This window comes from Lodderomyces elongisporus, chromosome 4 (genome assembly GCF_030384665.1).
Source record: "Lodderomyces elongisporus chromosome 4, complete sequence".
NCBI lineage: Eukaryota > Fungi > Ascomycota > Pichiomycetes > Serinales > Debaryomycetaceae > Lodderomyces > Lodderomyces elongisporus.
Genome location: NC_083676.1, coordinates 1,553,493 through 1,571,265, shown reverse-complemented (window position 1 = coordinate 1,571,265; position 17,773 = coordinate 1,553,493). Strand labels below are relative to the sequence as shown.

Below are 17,773 nucleotides of genomic sequence, written 5' to 3'. Positions count from 1 at the left end.
CGAAGACCTCCCTTGAATATCCATAATTTTTTTTTCTATTCATTTCTTTTAGCCACGAGAGAAAGAAAGCTACAACGAATAAAACAAACGAAATTGTATTGAAAAAACAAACAAAAAAAAAAGGAAACCATCTTCAACAATGTACTGACCCTTCAAGAAGATTAAACATGAAAATACAATTCACACGTAATTATATTCACAAGAATTACAAGAGAGTTATTTATCTTTAAACAGACTACAGAGTTAATCAGTAAATTAGGCGAATAGGATTAAAGCACGTGCCGTAACTTCTTCTTCATATAGAGAAGAATTCATTTGGCACCCTTTCGGCAAAAAAATAAAAAAATTTTGTAGGAAACAAAGTATTTTTTTATATTCCCAGAGCACATGCTTCTCGGATAGGTTTTTACCCCAGTACCTCTATCCGATCCGGAAACAGCCTCTTCTAGATTTGTGAATTTTCTTTTCTTTTTTTTTTTTTTCTTTCTTCCGCTTTTATTGTTTTGTTTTGCTTTCTTTTCTTTCTTTTTTTTTCTTTGTCTTTTTTTATTTTTTTAATTTATTTATTTATTTATTTCTTTAATTTATTTATACTAACGTTTGTTTATGTAACTTCCCTGACTCTTCCCAGAATAATTTCAACGCCTTATAAATAGAATAGAGGATCAGCATTTCTTATTCATTTGTAAACCTTTTTCAAGTTCTCTTCTTTATTTTTCTCTTTTTTTTTTTATCAATATTTTTTTTCTTTCTTACACTTGGTTTTTACAACGAAATTGAATCAAGATGTCTAGCTCTAGTGGGGAGTTGAAAAACGACTCCGACAATAAGCTAGAAAAAACACAAACGTATTCAAGTTCTGACCAACATTCAATCAATGAGTACCAAGGTGTCAACGATAATGATGAGAACATTAGGCAGTTGGCTAGAACATTTACCCACGACTCACTCAAAGATGACCAATCTGCTGCCACTTTGCGCAAGTACTTGAGTAACATGTCAGATGTTCCAGGTATTAACCCAGTCAGCGAGTCAGATTTGGATAGATTGAACCCAGATTCAGACCACTTTGAAGCCAAGTTCTGGGTGAAGAACTTGAAGAGATTGTTTGACTCCGACCCAGACTACTACAAACCTTCCAAATTAGGTGTCGCTTACAGAGACTTGAGAGCATACGGTGTCGCCAATGACACAGATTATCAACCAACAGTCACCAATGCACTTTGGAAATTGGCCACAGAAGGAATCAGATCGCTCAGAAAAGAAAAAGAGAGCGAATTGTTCAACATTTTGAAACATATGGATGCTATAATGAGACCCGGTGAGTTGACTGTGGTTTTGGGTAGACCAGGAAGTGGTTGTTCTACCTTGTTAAAGACAATTGCTGTCAACACATATGGTTTCCATGTTGGTAAAGAATCCAAAATTACATACGACGGATTGTCGCCAAAGGATATCGAGAAACACTACAGAGGTGATGTTATCTACTCTGCAGAAACTGACGTTCATTTTCCTCACTTGACCGTTGGCGAAACATTGGACTTTGCCGCCAGACTAAGAACACCAAAAAATCGTGGTGAAGGTATTGAAAGAGAAGCATACGCCAAGCATTTGGCCAGTGTTTATATGGCAACATACGGGTTGTCCCACACAAGAAACACAAACGTTGGTAACGATTTCGTTAGAGGTGTTTCCGGTGGTGAGAGAAAGAGAGTTTCGATTGCTGAAGCATCATTGAGTGGAGCAAATATCCAATGTTGGGATAATGCCACAAGAGGTTTGGATGCAGCCACCGCGTTGGAGTTTATCAGAGCATTGAAAACTGCCGCAACCATTCTTGACACTACCCCTTTGATTGCTATTTACCAATGTTCTCAAGATGCATACGATTTGTTTGACAAAGTTGTGGTTTTATATGAAGGTTACCAAATCTATTTCGGAAGAGCAGACAAGGCAAAAGAGTATTTCATCAATATGGGATACGAATGTCCTGAAAGACAAACCACTGCTGATTTCTTGACATCCATCACTAATCCAGCTGAAAGAATTGTTCGTCCAGGCTTTGACAATAAGGTTCCTCGTATAGCAGAAGAGTTTGATGCTTACTGGAAAAGATCTCCAGAGTATAATGCCCTCATCCAAGAAATTGACCAACACTTTATTGATTGCACCCATCTCAATACAAAGCAAACATACCACGACTCACACGTGGCAAAGCAGTCCAAAAATTTGAGCCCATCATCTCCATACACTGTTTCATTCTTTATGCAAACAAGATACATTATGCATCGGAATTGGCTTCGAATGAAGGGAGATCCATCAATCACCATTTTCTCCATCTTTGGTCAATTGGTAATGGCACTTATCCTTTCCTCGGTGTTTTACAACTTAAGTCAAACGACTGACTCTTTTTACTATCGTGGTGCTGCAATGTTCTTTGCAGTGTTGTATAATGCATTTGCCTCGCTTTTGGAAATTATGGCTCTTTTCGAAGCTAGACCAATTGTGGAAAAGCACAAAAAATACGCTCTATATCGACCCTCAGCTGATGCGTTGGCTGGTATTGTTACTGAGCTTCCTGTTAAACTTTTGATGTCCATGTCTTTTAACTTTGTGTTTTATTTCATGGTGAACTTTAGAAGAAACCCTGGAAGATTCTTCTTTTATTGGCTCATATGTTTTTGGTGTACCTTGGTTATGTCGCATTTGTTCCGTTCTATTGGTGCTGTGTCAACATCATTAGCTGGTGCAATGACGCCAGCAATTGTTCTTTTGTTAGCAATGGTTATCTACACTGGTTTTGTTATCCCAACACCAAATATGTTGGGTTGGTCGAGATGGATCAATTATATTAACCCTGTCGGGTACGTATTTGAGTCCTTGATGGTTAATGAATTTCATGATCGTCCATTTGAATGTGCTAATTTCATACCTACTGGTCCAGGTTACGAGAATATCTCCAATGATAACAGAGTTTGTTCTGCTACTGGGTCAAAGCCAGGTAATTTAATTGTGAATGGTTCAGACTACGTGCGTGAACTTTATGAGTATTCCAATGGCCACAAATGGAGAAACTTTGGTATTACTATTGGATTTGCTCTCTTTTTTTTGTTCATTTACATTTCCCTTACTGAGTTCAACAAAGGTGCTATGCAAAAGGGTGAAATTGTTTTGTTTTTGAGAGGATCATTGAAGAAACAAAAGAAACAAAAACAATTGGCAAAAGCCAAAACCGACTCTGAGTTTGGTGGAATGCCAAATGAAAAAGTTAGTTACGAAGCTCAAGCCGAGGCTGAAAGATTTGAAAATGGTAATGGTAATTTCAACGAAAAAGGTGAGGTTAGTGGTGATGCATTACCAAGCAACAAGGAAATCTTTTTCTGGAGAAACTTGACTTACCAAGTCAAGATCAAAAAAGAAGATCGTGTTATTTTGGACCATGTTGATGGATGGGTCAAGCCAGGTCAGATTACTGCTTTGATGGGTGCTTCCGGTGCTGGTAAAACTACCCTTTTGAACTGTTTATCAGAGCGTGTTACTACTGGTGTCATCACTGATGGTGAAAGAATGGTGAATGGTCACTCTTTGGACTCGTCTTTCCAGAGATCTATTGGTTATGTTCAACAACAAGATTTGCATTTGGCTGCATCCACCGTGAGAGAAGCATTACAATTTTCTGCCTATTTGAGACAATCTAATAAAGTTCCAAAGAAAGAGAAAGATGAATATGTTGATTATGTTATTGATCTTTTGGAAATGACAGATTATGCCGATGCCATGGTTGGTGTTGCCGGTGAAGGTCTTAACGTTGAGCAAAGAAAGAGATTGACTATTGGTGTTGAATTGGTTGCCAAACCTAAATTATTGTTGTTTCTTGATGAACCCACCTCAGGTTTGGACTCACAGACTGCATGGTCGATTTGTAAGTTGATGAGAAAGCTCGCTAACCACGGACAGGCAATTTTGTGTACTATCCACCAGCCTTCAGCTATCTTGATGAAGGAGTTTGACAGATTATTGTTTTTACAAAAAGGTGGTAAAACTGTTTACTTTGGAGACCTTGGTGAGGGCTGCCAAACATTGATCAACTACTTTGAAAGTCAAGGCGCAGACCCATGTCCACCAAGTGCCAATCCAGCTGAATGGATGTTGCACGTTGTTGGTGCAGCCCCAGGATCACATGCCAAAGCAGATTATTTTGAGGTTTGGAGAAACTCTAAGGAATACCAAGCGGTGCAAGCTGAGTTGGATAGAATGCAAACAGAGTTATCGCAATTGCCTCGTGATGAAGACCCCGAAACAAAATACAAGTACGCTGCGCCTTTGTGGAAACAATATTTGATTGTTAGTTGGAGAGTTATACTTCAAAACTGGAGAACGCCTACATATATTTATGCAAAATTGTTTTTGGTTATTGCAGCTTCTTTGTTCAATGGTTTCTCATTTTTCAAAGCAGGTACTTCAATGCAGGGTTTACAAAACCAAATGTTTTCGGTATTTATGTTTTTCATTCCATTGAACACTTTGATTCAGCAAATGTTGCCATACTTTGTCAGACATAGAGAGGTTTATGAGACTCGTGAGGCTCCGTCCCGTACATTTAGTTGGGTTGCATTCATCACTGGTCAAATTACTTCTGAGATTCCATATCAATTTGTTATTGGTACTATTTCATACTTTTGCTGGTACTACCCTGTTGGATTATACCAAAATGCCGAGCCAACTGATTCTGTCAACCAAAGAGGTGTACTTATGTGGCTCTTTATTACTGCGTTCTTTGTTTATACATCAACGTTGGGTCAGTTGTGTATGTCATTTAACGAGTTGGATATAAATGCTGCTAATCTTGCGGTGATGATGTTTACATTGTGTCTTAACTTCTGTGGTGTTTTGGCTACGAAAGATGCATTGCCAGGATTCTGGATTTTTATGTACTACTGCAACCCATTTACTTATTTGGTGCAAGGTATGTTGTCGACTGGTTTAGCAAACACCAATGTTGTTTGTAGAGGATCAGAACTTGTTACCGTGGTGCCACCCCTGGGAACTTCATGTTCAGACTACATGCTGACGTATATCAATAATTTCGGTGGTTATGTGAAGGATAATGGAGGAAGTTGTGACTTTTGTCAAATGAGCTCTACCAATGTCTTTTTGAAATCGATCAATGCATTGTACAGCGAGAGATGGAGAAATTGGGGACTTGTTATTTGCTTCATTGTTGCCAACATGGCTTTAACTGTTGTTTTCTATTACCTTGCTCGTGTTCCTAAAGGCAACAGGGAAAAGAAGCACAAGAAGTAGTTTTCAGATAGATTCATAAGCTCTTTTTTTGTTTTCTTTTTTTCCGGGTGACACCTCGTCCTTTCCTTTTCCACGATAATCAGTAATATTTTTTTTTTTTATTATTATTAGACTTGATTTATTTAGATTAAAAAAATACATACGCATATGTAAATATATATATATATATATAATAACAATTTAAGAGAATATAATTTAGAATATCCTATTAGATAGTTCAATTAGTAGAGTAACGTAGAGTTTGTTTTTAAACCTATAGTGTTTTCAATCAAGTTCTGGTCTTGACCTGTGCGGCGCAGTAGCGCGACAATATTCGGATGCACTCATCACCTCTATATTTTTTTTTGAGGTTCGCGATGAGAACTCCATAGGAATTTACAAATAGCGATATATGCAACTTGGAGATTAAAAGAACAATTCATTACCACCACCACCAACAAAAACAACAATAACAACAACAACAACAACCTAATGACAATGTCAGATATAGAAGATTCCGACGTTGAAAACTATGATATTGCGGGCAAATTAGCTTTACGCTCCGACGATGAGCTGGGCAGCGATGACGAGCAAAACACATCGGGAGAAGAAGGAGAGGAGGTTGAACTTCAAGATGAAATAGTCTCCTCAGATGATGATGATGATGATGGTGATAAAGGGAAAGATACTGGGAAAATGCCTCCAACCAAGAAGGCCAAGCTTGACCGCAAGCCGGGATCCGATTTTGACTTTGCAAGTCTTGATTTCGAAGCAGAGGATAACGAAGAGGAGGATAAAACACTAAGTAGTATTCTTGCATTGAGTAATCCAACCGCGAAGAAAGCAAAAGCGGGATCGTTTGCCTCTTTTGGATTTTCAAAGTTTTTACTAGCAAATATTGCCAAAAAGGGATATAAGCAACCTACACCGATTCAAAGAAGATCGATTCCATTGATCATAGATAATAGAGATGTTGTGGGTATGGCTCGTACTGGTTCGGGTAAGACTGCTGCATTTGTCCTCCCCTTGATTGAAAAATTAAAACTGCGAAGCCCTAGTGGAGTCAGAGCAGTTATTTTATCACCTTCTCGTGAGTTGGCCTTACAAACTTATAAACAGGTGAAGGAGTTTAGCCATGGTACGAATTTGCAATCAATTGTGTTGATTGGTGGTGATTCTTTAGAAGAGGATTTTGGAAAAATGATGACCAAGCCTGATATTATTGTTTGTACTCCTGGTAGATTTCTTCATTTGAAAGTTGAGATGCAATATGATTTGATGAGTGTACAGTACATTGTTTTTGATGAAGCAGATAGGTTATTTGAAATGGGTTTTGCTGAGCAGTTGAATGAATTATTGTTGGCTTTGCCTTCCAACAGACAATCCTTGCTATTCTCAGCTACCTTGCCTAGATCTTTGGTCGAGTTTGCCAAGGCAGGTTTAACCAATCCCGTTTTGGTTAGATTAGATGCCGATTCGAAATTGTCAGAGAATTTGCAAATGGCCTACTTTACAACCAAGAGGAATGAGAGAGAGGCGAATTTGCTATATATTTTACAAGAAGTTATCAAGATGCCCTTGGGCACACCCGAAGAAGTGAAAAAGTTGGCCGCCATGGACAAGAGGTCTATCGAATCCGATGAAGAGAATGAAGAAGCTAAAGAACAAAACAATGGGAAAAAACGAAAGTATAAATTCAAAAAAGAGAGAATGCCTTCTGCCAAAGAGTTGCCGTCGGAGAAGTCAACTATTATCTTTGTACCCACGAAGCATCACGTAGAATATGTCACGAGTTTGCTTAAGGATGCGGGCTATCTTGTTTCGTACATTTATGGTACTTTAGATCAACATGCTAGAAAAAATCAACTTTACCTTTTCAGAATTGGTCTTACGAAAATATTGGTAGTTACTGATGTTGCGGCTAGAGGTATAGATATTCCAGTCTTGGCAAACGTCATCAATTTTACCTTACCTGGATCTTCTAAGATTTTTATACATAGGGTCGGAAGAACTGCAAGAGCTGGTAATAAAGGTTGGGCTTATTCTATAGTCAATTCTAGTGAATTGCCATATTTGCTCGATTTGGAGATCTTTTTGGGGAAAAAATTGTTATTGACTTCGATGCACGAGGCGAAATGCGAGTTGTTAAAAAAGAAACAAGGCGGATCATTTATACCTCCACGTATTAATTATACAGAAAGATTAGTTGTGGGAGCAATTCCAAGATTGGATTTAGAAACATTCCAGGAACTTTATGAAAACTTGCTTCGAAACAATTACGAGATCAAAGTGTTGAAGGATGTTGCAGCAAAGGGTGAAAAATTGTATCATCGCACGAGACAGCCAGCCTCTCAAGAGTCCTTGAAACGAAGCAAGGAGATTTTAGAAACGAATTCTTGGGACGATCAACATTTGTTGTTTGGTGAGAATTTGGAAAAAATGAAGGATGATTTTCTTGCCAAGTTGCAGAACCGAAATGTTAAGGAAACTGTTTTTGAGTTGAAGAAAAAAGGTGTTAAGGAGAATGATAGTCTTGCAGAATTTATGCACAGAAGAAGGCGGCAGCTTGCTCCAATACAACGGAAAGCACAGGAAAGAAAAGAATTGCTACAAAAAGAAAGGCTTGCGGGTCTCTCACATGGTATCGAAGAGGAAGTTTTGAAAATTGATGGTGAAGCCAGTGGATACAATCAAAATGTTGACGAGGCAGAGCTTCAGGAAACTTTCGAACTCGGCGATGAAGCTCATAATAAGAAAAAGACTTTTAAAGATCCGCAATTTTTCATGAGCCATTATGCACCCGCCTCAGTCATTCAAGATCAGCAATTATCTATTGCATCATCATTTGCAAATGATGCACAGGCCGCTACTTTTGATTTGGATAATGATGACAAGTTACAGAAAAATAAGCAGCAGGTGATGAAATGGGATAAGAAGAAAGGTAAATACATCAACTCCATGTCAACAGATAAGAAGTATATTATTAGTGAAAATGGTACAAAGATTCCAGCCACGTTTAGATCAGGCAAGTTTGACGAATGGAGGAAGCAGAGGAATTTGAAACCAACCAGTTCATTGACTAACAACGAAACACCCGAAAACAACAAACGATTCAAGCACAAGAAGCAAAGCGTGCCTAAGCTTCCAGATAAGTACAGAGACGATTACCATAAGCAAAAACAAAAGGTTGAAAAAGCTCTTGATTCTGGTATGAGAGTTAAAGGCTATAATAAACCTGGAATGCAACAGGAGCTTAAATCGACAGAACAAATTAGAAAGGCCAGAGCAATTAAGGAACAGAGAAGAGCCAAGAATGCACGTCCAAGTAGAAGAAAGTAGAGGAAAAAAAAACATTAAAATCAAAGTAATCGGAATAACAGAAAATTTTGGAAGAAAAAGTGAAAGCGACGTATTGGTAAGTTTAATATAGTGAAAATATATATAGTTTTATACAAAGTAAATTTTATTTCAATCTTTTTTTTATAAAATTTTAATACTGTTTTAATACTGTTTTGTTATTATTTTATGATTATTTTGTTTTTCTTTTTTTTTCAAGTTTCATCAATTTATTTTGATTTACACAAGGAATATACAACTCAGTAGCGTCTGCCACCTCTGCTATATGGATGGAAACCCCTTCCGCCTCTTCTAAACCCACCACGGCCGCCTCTCGGACCGCTTGGTGGTTGTCTCTTTGGTCCTCTTGGAATGTTGGGCCTACTGGACATTGATGCGGAGTCTGGATTTGGAGAATGGTTTTCAGAACTAGAAGGAGTCCCCTTATTTGACGTGTTATCGCCCGTTTCAGTTTCCTCGTTTTGTTGTTGCGGGTTCATAGGCTGTTGAGCAGGTTGAGCATCAGTACCTGCACCACTGGCACCTTGCTGTGCCTGTGCCTGTGCCTGTGCTTGTTGATACATGAACCACTGATAGTAACGCATATACTCCTGGTTCATAGCAGGATTCATTTGCATTTGGGGATAAGCCTGTCCAAACTGTTGTGCACCATATGGGTTAAAAAAGCCAGCTTGTTGTTGTGACTGCTGTTGACCATGTTGACCATGTTGATTCTGTTGACCATGCTGCTGCTGTTGCTGATGTTGCTGCTGCTGTTGCTGCATAGCAACCTGTTGGTTATGCTGACCCCTTGGTGCAGCACGCTTAACCTCCATTGCCTTACCTTTCAAAGTCAAGTATTTGTTAACACATACTTTATCTACAGCATCAGGAGAGTCATAAGTAATAAATCCAAACCCTCGAGATCTTCCTGTATCCTTGTCAATCATTAACTGACAGTCAATGATGCTTCCAAATTTGGAAAAAAATTCATTAAATTCCCGTTCAGTAACCATGGGATCAATACCGCCTACAAAGATTTTACCAACTCTGTCCTGGTCCTCTCTAGCAATTGCTCTCTTGGGATCAATCAATTTGCCGTCCAAAATGTGTTCCTCCTTGATTACAGCATCAACCGAAGCCGGGTCTTTGAAAGTCAAGAATCCAAAACCTCTGGACCTTCCTGTAGCATTATCCTTCATAATCGTGTAGTCAACTACTTCTCCATATTTTCTAAAATGCTCGGCAAGGCCCTCCTCGGTGGTATCCCAGTTTAATCCACCAATAAACATCTTTCCGCTATCGCGACTCACTTCATGTTGCTGCTGCTGTTGCTGTTGTTGTTGCTGTTGAGTGATTGACACAGCTGGTGAAGATACCATGTTTGCAGGACCACCGGCACTTGCACCTCCTTGGAATTGATTCGTATTTTGAGTCATACCAGTAAATTGAGCAAATTGAGCTGGATCAAATGCAAATTGTGGTGGTGCCTGTGGTGCAATTCCACCTGCAGGTAAAGGTTGTATTTGCGATTGAGAAGGATCCTGAGAAGGATCTTGAGATGGATCCTGAAGTGGTGGTGGAGGTGGAGGTGGAAGAACCGACAGTGTCAGAGTTTGATCCTGTGATGATGTGGTGGGTGGAGGTAATGGAATTGTCAGACCTTTATGCTCCGTAGCAGCTTCTTGCGGAGTAGATTCACCAACACTTTTTTCTGGATTTTGTTCTGGTTCTTGTTCTTGTTCTTGTGCTTGTTCTTTGTTTTCTGCATCTTCAGATGTCTTGCTTCTTTCGTCTGCGACTCCACTTGAGGTGCCTTCTACTTGATCCTTGGTATTTGTTTGTTCATCATCTCCATACAAATCCTCAAAAAGAGCCTCATCGTCGTCTGCATCGATATGTGACATTGCTGTATTCGAATTCTTTATATTTTTTTTTTGAATTCCTTCTTTTATAAAGAAAAGGCTAATGGAAGGAAGGAAGGAAGGAAGGAAGGGGGGCGGGAAGGAAATAGTAATAATTAACTAAATGAAAAACTATGTTAAATTTTTCAGGGATTGATTTACTCTAACTAAAACAGGGTAAAGTTGAATGCCGAGTTATATCAAGATCTATAGATAAATTGTGGTTGCCAAAGGTATGAAGAAATTTTTTATTTTTTTTGTTTTCGTTTAGTTTATTGAATTATAAACAATCTATGTATGTCTTATACAGAATATAAAAAGACAGGTGGCTGTGATATTTTTTATAAAAACAAACCTAATGCCCTATGATTGAAACTGTTGTAAACCTGTGATGATTATAAATGGGTCAAACAACGAAATTGTTGGTAGAACTCAGAAACTGTTGCGCAATGTTGACATCAACCTTTTGGTGATGTTTCCTTTTTTGAACAACAAATTTTCCGAAGAGTTTTTGATGGCACCAGCCACTGCCACACACAACAAAACAAGAACCTTGAGAAATTTTAATTGGTAGCGCATAACTAGACCACGTGATACAGTACTTCTTTGCTCCTTTGCTTCTTTGATCAAGTAAACAAGATATACACTGTTTCCCAGTCAACGAACTATCAGTGATTTCAGAAGAGTTAGCCATGTACATATATATATATATATATAAGTAAATAGGTAAGTAATTACGTATTTATGTATGATTATACACCTAAAATTTTGATAGTGTAATCTTTTAAGTTTTGCACAATCGATAGTAGTTATGCGAAATTATTGGTAATATTAAGGAGCTAAAAACTCATAAAGTTTCATACTCATTGCTTCAGTATGTCTACAAAGATTTGCTGCAAATTGGTGCGAAAAAAAACCGAAGAGGAAAATCAGGAAGAAGAAGAAAAGAAATAGTGAAAAAAACCAAAAAAAAAAAAAAAAAAAACAATAAATAAAAATTAAACAAAGGCATCGTGAGTTTGCAACAATCCCCAATTACAAATAATTGAAAAAAAAAACATCTTTTTGTTTTCCCCCTTTTTTTCCATTTCCATTTCCATAAATTGACATATTGATAGAAATTTGTTCATACCAGGATGAAGAAGTATCTCATTTTATTTGTACAATCATACCCCAATTTCCGGATTGCAGAATTGGAGGCCTTGGCGGATTTAGAAGGTGTTTCAGTGGATTTATCAAAACACAATGATAAAATACCATTTCTCGAAGTTGAACTAGAAAACGATGACTGTGCCAAACGGTTAGTATCACGAGCAATACTCACCAGAGGCATCTATGAATTATGGGGCCAGGGTTCAACTTACGAGGAGTTGCATAACATGATTAAAAGCAATAAAGATTTAAATTTTCGTCAATTTGATGATGTGAGTTTCAAATTCACGTTTGAAAGCTTCAAAGGTCGCCAGAGCCTGAAAGAACAATTGAAAATAATTGAGTCCTTTTCTTATCTTGATTTTAATGGTAAAATTGATCTTAAATCGCCTCAAGAAACATTTACAATTTTGGAGGAGTATGAGGTTTACGGTATGGAGAGGGCCACTGCTCCTAAATACCTTTGGTTTGGTAGGCAGGTGCAATTGAGTGAAAAGATGAGAACTAACATTGTTGAGAAATATGATTTAAAGAAGCGTGGCTATATAGGCACAACGTCATTTGATGCTGAGTTATCGTTGGTTACTTGTAATATGGCTCATGTCCAACAAAAAAACATTGTCTATGACCCATTTGCCGGGACGGGATCATTTATGGTGGCAGCTGCCGCTTTTGGAGGCCTCACTTTTGGTTCTGATATTGATGCAAGAATGATTAGTGGCAAAGATGGTAAGACGATTGCCTCAAACTTTAAAGACTATGGAACAACCCCAAACTTCATGGATGTATTAACTATGGATTTCACCCATAATGCATTTAGATCTGATTTTAAAATAGACACAATTATTTGTGATCCACCATACGGAGTTCGTGAAGGGTTGAGGGTGCTTGGAGCAAAGAATGAGGAAAAAGCTGCAGGGAGAGAAAGCAATATCTACAACGGCAGTCTTGCCTACTTGAGACGGGACTTTGTCCCACCAAAAAGACCATACGAGTTGTCGAGTTTGCTCGACGATTTGTTACAATTTTCTAGCGAGAGATTAGTTGAAAACGGACGACTAGCATTCTGGATGCCCACGGCTAATGATGACTTTGAAGCCACTTTAATTCCACAGCATGAAAAACTCGAGTTGCAATACAATATCGAGCAAAGTTTCAATAAGTGGTCAAGGAGACTTCTAGTCTATGTGAAAAGGGGAGACCTGTATGTTGGAGTCACCAGCAACGGTCTTCGTGAGTCAAATATACGCAGTTTCCGGGACCGATACTTTAGCAAATTTAGCGAAAATAGCAGATAATAGGAGGTCTTTTAGAAGCTTGAATTTGAGTGCAGGGCACTTGGTTCTTTTTTTTTTATTTTATTCTATTTTCTTATTTTTTGTTTTCTTTTTTTTTTTTTTTGTTATTTTGTGGTTATTCAATTTGATCCAACTTGATAACAATTTGCACGAGAATTATACAGGTTTTAGCAGATAAATCTTCTCAACTTCTGACAATTCAACTGTAAAAGTATGTACATTGAATGTAGAGCTTGCTTTAAAAATTACTCTCGCATAAAATGAAAAAACATGTATGTAGAATAATATGGAGTTCAAATTAGTTCTTTTGACAGTTGAGATTGTAAAGGCTCTTACACAAACCAAATCAAATTTAGTGCCTGTATACATGTTCTTCCTTTAATTCTTCACCCTTTATTACGTTTCAACTATCCGACCTCATATGTATACGTTGGCAGCTATTTTGTCCATACACGCGTGAATTCATCTAATTAACGAAATTAAAGACACTGTAGAGAAGTAGGAGGTTAATCTCCAATATGCTTGTAGAGGGTACAACGTATTCTACAATGCATTCTACGATTTATTCTACAATGTATTCCACAATGTATTATACATTGTATGCATTTAGAAATCTGGAAGAGAATAGTGTTGTGCACTTACCTTGCCCAAAAGAAAAAAAATAAATTTAAAAGGGAGAAAAAATCGTAACCCCCTCTCCCCACCTAAATGGTTGAGAAAAGGGGATATGCGCTAACACATCGGTTTAATCTCGCAACAATTGAATACCAACACCAACAATTTTACACTGAACAAGTAACCAAACCATTATGCTATTAAAGTTCAATGTGAAATGAGCCAGGGAATCCCGATGATTCTACAATATAAAAAGGGGGAGGAAATCTTCTCTTCCTTTTTTTTTTCTTTCTTCATCTTATAGATTAAATATCAATTGTATTTTTCTTTTAACCAAAGAAGAAACCCATTTTAAAAGTGAATTGATATAGAATAATCAACTCTAATTAAACAAAATAAAACAGCAAAAAGCAAAGCAAAGTAAGACAGAACAATGACACCACCAACTATTTTGCAAACCCAAGCTCCTGAGATGGAATCATTTGTCTTTGAGCATAAAGCTTTGCCTCAAATTAGTTTAAAGTCCACATCATCAAAAGATGGCGGTGTTTCTTTTGCTGATTGGGAAAACTTCAAGTTTGCTCCAATTAGAGAGTCAACAGTTTCTCGTGCAATGACCAAAAGATACTTTAATGACTTGGACAAGTATACCGAGTCAGATATAGTTATTATTGGTGCAGGCTCAGCAGGTTTATCAGCTGCATATGTTTTGGGAAAAAATAGACCTGACCTCAAAATAGCAATCATTGAAGCATCAGTATCGCCAGGTGGCGGGTGCTGGCTTGGTGGACAATTGTTTTCAGCAATGGTTTTGCGTAAGCCTGCTGATCAATTCTTGACTAGTTTGGGAATTGAGTTTGAGGATGAAGGCGATTATGTTGTTGTAAAGCATGCAGCTTTGTTCATGTCGACCTTGTTATCAAAAGTTCTCGAGTTCCCAAACATCAAGTTGTTCAACGCTACTGCTGTTGAGGATTTGATCACTAGACGCGATGAGACGAGCGGCGAATTGAGAATTGCTGGTGTTGTCACCAATTGGACATTGGTTGCATTGAATCATGATACTCAATCCTGCATGGATCCCAACACCATTAATTGTAATGTTGTATTGTCAACTACTGGCCACGATGGTCCATTTGGTGCTTTTTCTGCTAAGCGTTTGGAAGAAATTGGAAAGCCACCTCGTGGTGCTTCATACGACAGCTCAAAGGGCAAGAATGAATCATCTTCCACTTCGTCTTTTGAACTAGGCGGAATGAGAGGCCTCGACATGAATAAAGCCGAAGATGCCATTGTCAAAGGTACCAGAGAAATTGTGCCTGGTTTGGTCATTGCTGGTATGGAACTAGCAGAGGTTGATGGTTCAAACAGAATGGGTCCTACTTTTGGTGCCATGGCTCTCTCAGGTGTCAAGGCAGCAGAGTCTGTGTTGAATGCACTCGAAACTAGAAAGAAGCAAAACGAAAGCTGTTATGGTGGTATCCCTTTGCAATAAAGGTAAACATCTAGCTAATAGACATTGCCCTCTATCTTTTTTCCTTAATTAAGTTATCCCAGCTTAGTATAGTAGTATAGTTTTTTCAGAATTGATTTCTTTTTCTCAAAAAACGAATTTGGCAGTTTATATTTGACAATTTGTTTCTAAATGTTTTCTCATTATATTTTATTTTTATTTTAGTTTCTATGTTTATTTTTTGTTGTCTTTGATTTTTTTTCTTTTCTCTCTTTCCTTCTGCGGCTTCTGGTTCTCTAATACCTGTAAAATATATTGCAACTGCGGGATCTGACCTTTGAATTTTATTACCTTCTCTTTCCGCTTTGACTTCAATATACAATTTAGAGTATCTCCATCATTAACACTCCAGAGAGATAATCATGGCTGAAATATTAAAGTATGTTAATATTGAGAGCAATTCATTTCTTACTAGAGAAAATCATACTAACAACATTTGTAGACCCAAAAAGACTAACCCTCGTGGTATTCCGGAAGCTCCTTTCATCGAGAAAGTCGACGATATAGTTAAGGACCCAGAAAACGATTTCCAACCATTAATGTCTCAGTTTCAACAAAGGCTTCAGCAATACAAGTACATGGAACTTTCAAAGCAGCAGCAATTGGCGGATTTGAATATCAAAATTCCAGATATTGAAAAAAATTTGGAAGTAATTGCCCAACTAAAAGAATCTGCTAAAGACGATGCAAAAGATTCTGATAACGATGAAGACGAAGAAGACGGAGAAAGTGGCAAAAATAGTGAATTAACCATCAACTACGAATTAAACGATACATTGTATAGCAAGGCCACGGTTGATTTGAAAAAATTGGATTCCGTATGTTTATGGCTTGGGGCCGAGGTGATGCTCGAATATAAGCTTGATGACGCTATACTGCTTTTGAAAGATAGACTAGAAAAGAGTAATGGTCAAAGAGACATAGTGGAGGAGGATTTGGAGTTTTTGAGAGAAAACATTACAACCATGGAAGTCAATACTGCTCGATTATACAACTGGGATGTTGAGAGGAGGAAGAAGGAGAAAGAAGCAGCCTCAGCTCACTAAATCGGAAAATCCAAAGTAAAGGATAAAGGGATTGAAATGAAACGAAACAAACAGAGATCAGAAAACAGAAAAGAAAACAGAAAATCAAAAAAATAAAAAAAAAAGTCAAAAATAAAGCATTTTTGGAAAAGAAAAAAAAAGGAAAAACTTAATTATAAAGAGAAGTTTCCTATCTCCTAAATGTATCCAAAAATTGACTACCCAAAGGTCGAACAGGTGTTTCCGCTCGAATTTGGCTTTCTTGTCTTCTGGTTTCATCTAAAATATCGTCATTATCCTCGGGTTCTTCGCTGCTGAGACGTGGCTCTTGCATAAGATTTTCTTGGTTTGTTGTAGTCGGTAAGGGTGTATAACCAGATCGAGCGACCCTTTGAATCATTGCATTTATAGTTTGGAAGACTTTTTTGCTAGGATTGATGAAAACTTGGAAAAATGTTTTAGGAATTAAATAGTTTGTGAATGGGAGAAGATCATAGACGTATAATTTACCAACGAGTAGACCGACCAAGCCTGGAATCAATGACTTGATCCCATTGTTTAAAATTAATATAATGTATAGTATGTGTACCACAAATTGGTTGCTTACCGTGAAAGCTTTTATGCCGTCTGGGTTAATGCCACGAGAAGATTCGCTTTGATTGGTTGGCTCATTTTCCAAATTAACTCTTTTTGGTTTCCTAAGCAAAATCTTGAAATAATATGATGTGGGGATATTCTGCAAATAGGTCACATAGAAAGAAGAAATAAGACCAATGGGCCCTGGCACAGCCTCATTCAAAATCGTGGGCTTGAAATTAAACTTGTCATGCGTGAATCCTTTGAAAAAAATTTTGAGGAGAAAGGTAAAGTAATTTATTAGTAATTGGCCAATAGCCATGACAGAAGTGCACGCAATAGCATTGTAGACAGCAAAGGCGACAATTAAGGATAGATAGCGCCTTGAACCATAAAATCTTTCAATAACCTTGAATTCAAACCAAAGAAGAACGCCTAAAAGATAATCTGATTCGTTCACCACTGATAATTGATATGTGATTATTCTCCAATATTGATGGTATTGGTAGATATATGGATCCAAAGACATACGAACAACATATTTAATTGATAATATGGATAGCACAAGTGGTATCACTGTTGTTATAATACATATTGACTTGGTAACAGAGCAGTTTGTGAATCCTTTAATAGGGGTTAACTGGGCCATTGTTGGCTTGAAAGTTTGGCGATGGAAAGATGTAGGGTATAGAATGGTAGAGAGAGGAATTGAAAGCGGAGAATTCGGAAAGATAGCGATATGATTCTTACACTATAGAGTAGTACACGAAACACGAGCTTCTATATCAGTATTGCGCTTTCTGATTATTTTCGTAAGGGGCGTTGTTATCGGTATGTCGCAGAAACAGCCCTCAAAAACTTTGGACACCAGAAAATTATGGAATACGACATTAGAATACCACGTGACTACTTTTTTTTTGGAAAAGAAGGCAACTAGAAGTTGATGTCGTATCTTTACTTTTGCGCGTTACCAAAAAGTAGTTTTCTAGGTCCCAGCACATCACGTGCCAATAGAGCGAAAAAATAGTTTGACGCTACCAAAATGTTGTATTAAGCACTCTTCTATTGTGT

General features: G+C 37.7%; 7 protein-coding genes across 7 annotated transcripts; 5 read left to right on the top strand and 2 right to left on the bottom strand. All coding sequences in view use genetic code 12, as the record gives it.

Moving 5' to 3' along the window:
• Positions 1 to 786: 786 nt before the first annotated feature.
• CDR1_1 (Multidrug resistance protein) lies at positions 787 to 5,304 on the top strand (the record flags this gene model as incomplete). Its single annotated transcript, XM_001526267.1, has 1 exon — positions 787 to 5,304. The coding sequence occupies one exon, from the start codon at positions 787 to 789 to the stop codon at positions 5,302 to 5,304; it is 4,518 nt and encodes a 1,505-aa protein (XP_001526317.2).
• A 477-nt stretch (positions 5,305 to 5,781) lies between these two features.
• DBP10 (ATP-dependent RNA helicase dbp10) lies at positions 5,782 to 8,622 on the top strand (the record flags this gene model as incomplete). The annotated part of the gene is made up of 1 exon (XM_001526266.2): positions 5,782 to 8,622. The coding sequence occupies one exon, from the start codon at positions 5,782 to 5,784 to the stop codon at positions 8,620 to 8,622; it is 2,841 nt and encodes a 946-aa protein (XP_001526316.2).
• A 257-nt stretch (positions 8,623 to 8,879) lies between these two features.
• PVL30_003711 (uncharacterized protein) lies at positions 8,880 to 10,526 on the bottom strand (the record flags this gene model as incomplete). The annotated part of the gene is made up of 1 exon (XM_001526265.1): positions 8,880 to 10,526. The coding sequence occupies one exon, from the start codon at positions 10,524 to 10,526 to the stop codon at positions 8,880 to 8,882; it is 1,647 nt and encodes a 548-aa protein (XP_001526315.2).
• A 1,133-nt stretch (positions 10,527 to 11,659) lies between these two features.
• Positions 11,660 to 12,973, top strand: PVL30_003710 (uncharacterized protein; the record flags this gene model as incomplete). The annotated part of the gene is made up of 1 exon (XM_001526264.1): positions 11,660 to 12,973. The coding sequence occupies one exon, from the start codon at positions 11,660 to 11,662 to the stop codon at positions 12,971 to 12,973; it is 1,314 nt and encodes a 437-aa protein (XP_001526314.2).
• Positions 12,974 to 14,021: 1,048 nt separating this feature from the next.
• On the top strand, positions 14,022 to 15,083 carry THI4 (thiamine metabolism- protein; the record flags this gene model as incomplete). Its single annotated transcript, XM_001526263.1, has 1 exon — positions 14,022 to 15,083. One exon carries the CDS (start codon positions 14,022 to 14,024, stop codon positions 15,081 to 15,083), a length of 1,062 nt encoding a protein of 353 aa, XP_001526313.1.
• A 380-nt stretch (positions 15,084 to 15,463) lies between these two features.
• On the top strand, positions 15,464 to 16,147 carry PVL30_003708 (uncharacterized protein; the record flags this gene model as incomplete). The annotated part of the gene is made up of 2 exons (XM_061119500.1): positions 15,464 to 15,480; positions 15,544 to 16,147. The coding sequence occupies 2 exons, from the start codon at positions 15,464 to 15,466 to the stop codon at positions 16,145 to 16,147; spliced, it is 621 nt and encodes a 206-aa protein (XP_060975483.1).
• A 169-nt stretch (positions 16,148 to 16,316) lies between these two features.
• Positions 16,317 to 17,351, bottom strand: PVL30_003707 (uncharacterized protein; the record flags this gene model as incomplete). The annotated part of the gene is made up of 1 exon (XM_001526261.1): positions 16,317 to 17,351. The coding sequence occupies one exon, from the start codon at positions 17,349 to 17,351 to the stop codon at positions 16,317 to 16,319; it is 1,035 nt and encodes a 344-aa protein (XP_001526311.1).
• Between the last annotated feature and the right edge of the window lie 422 nt (positions 17,352 to 17,773).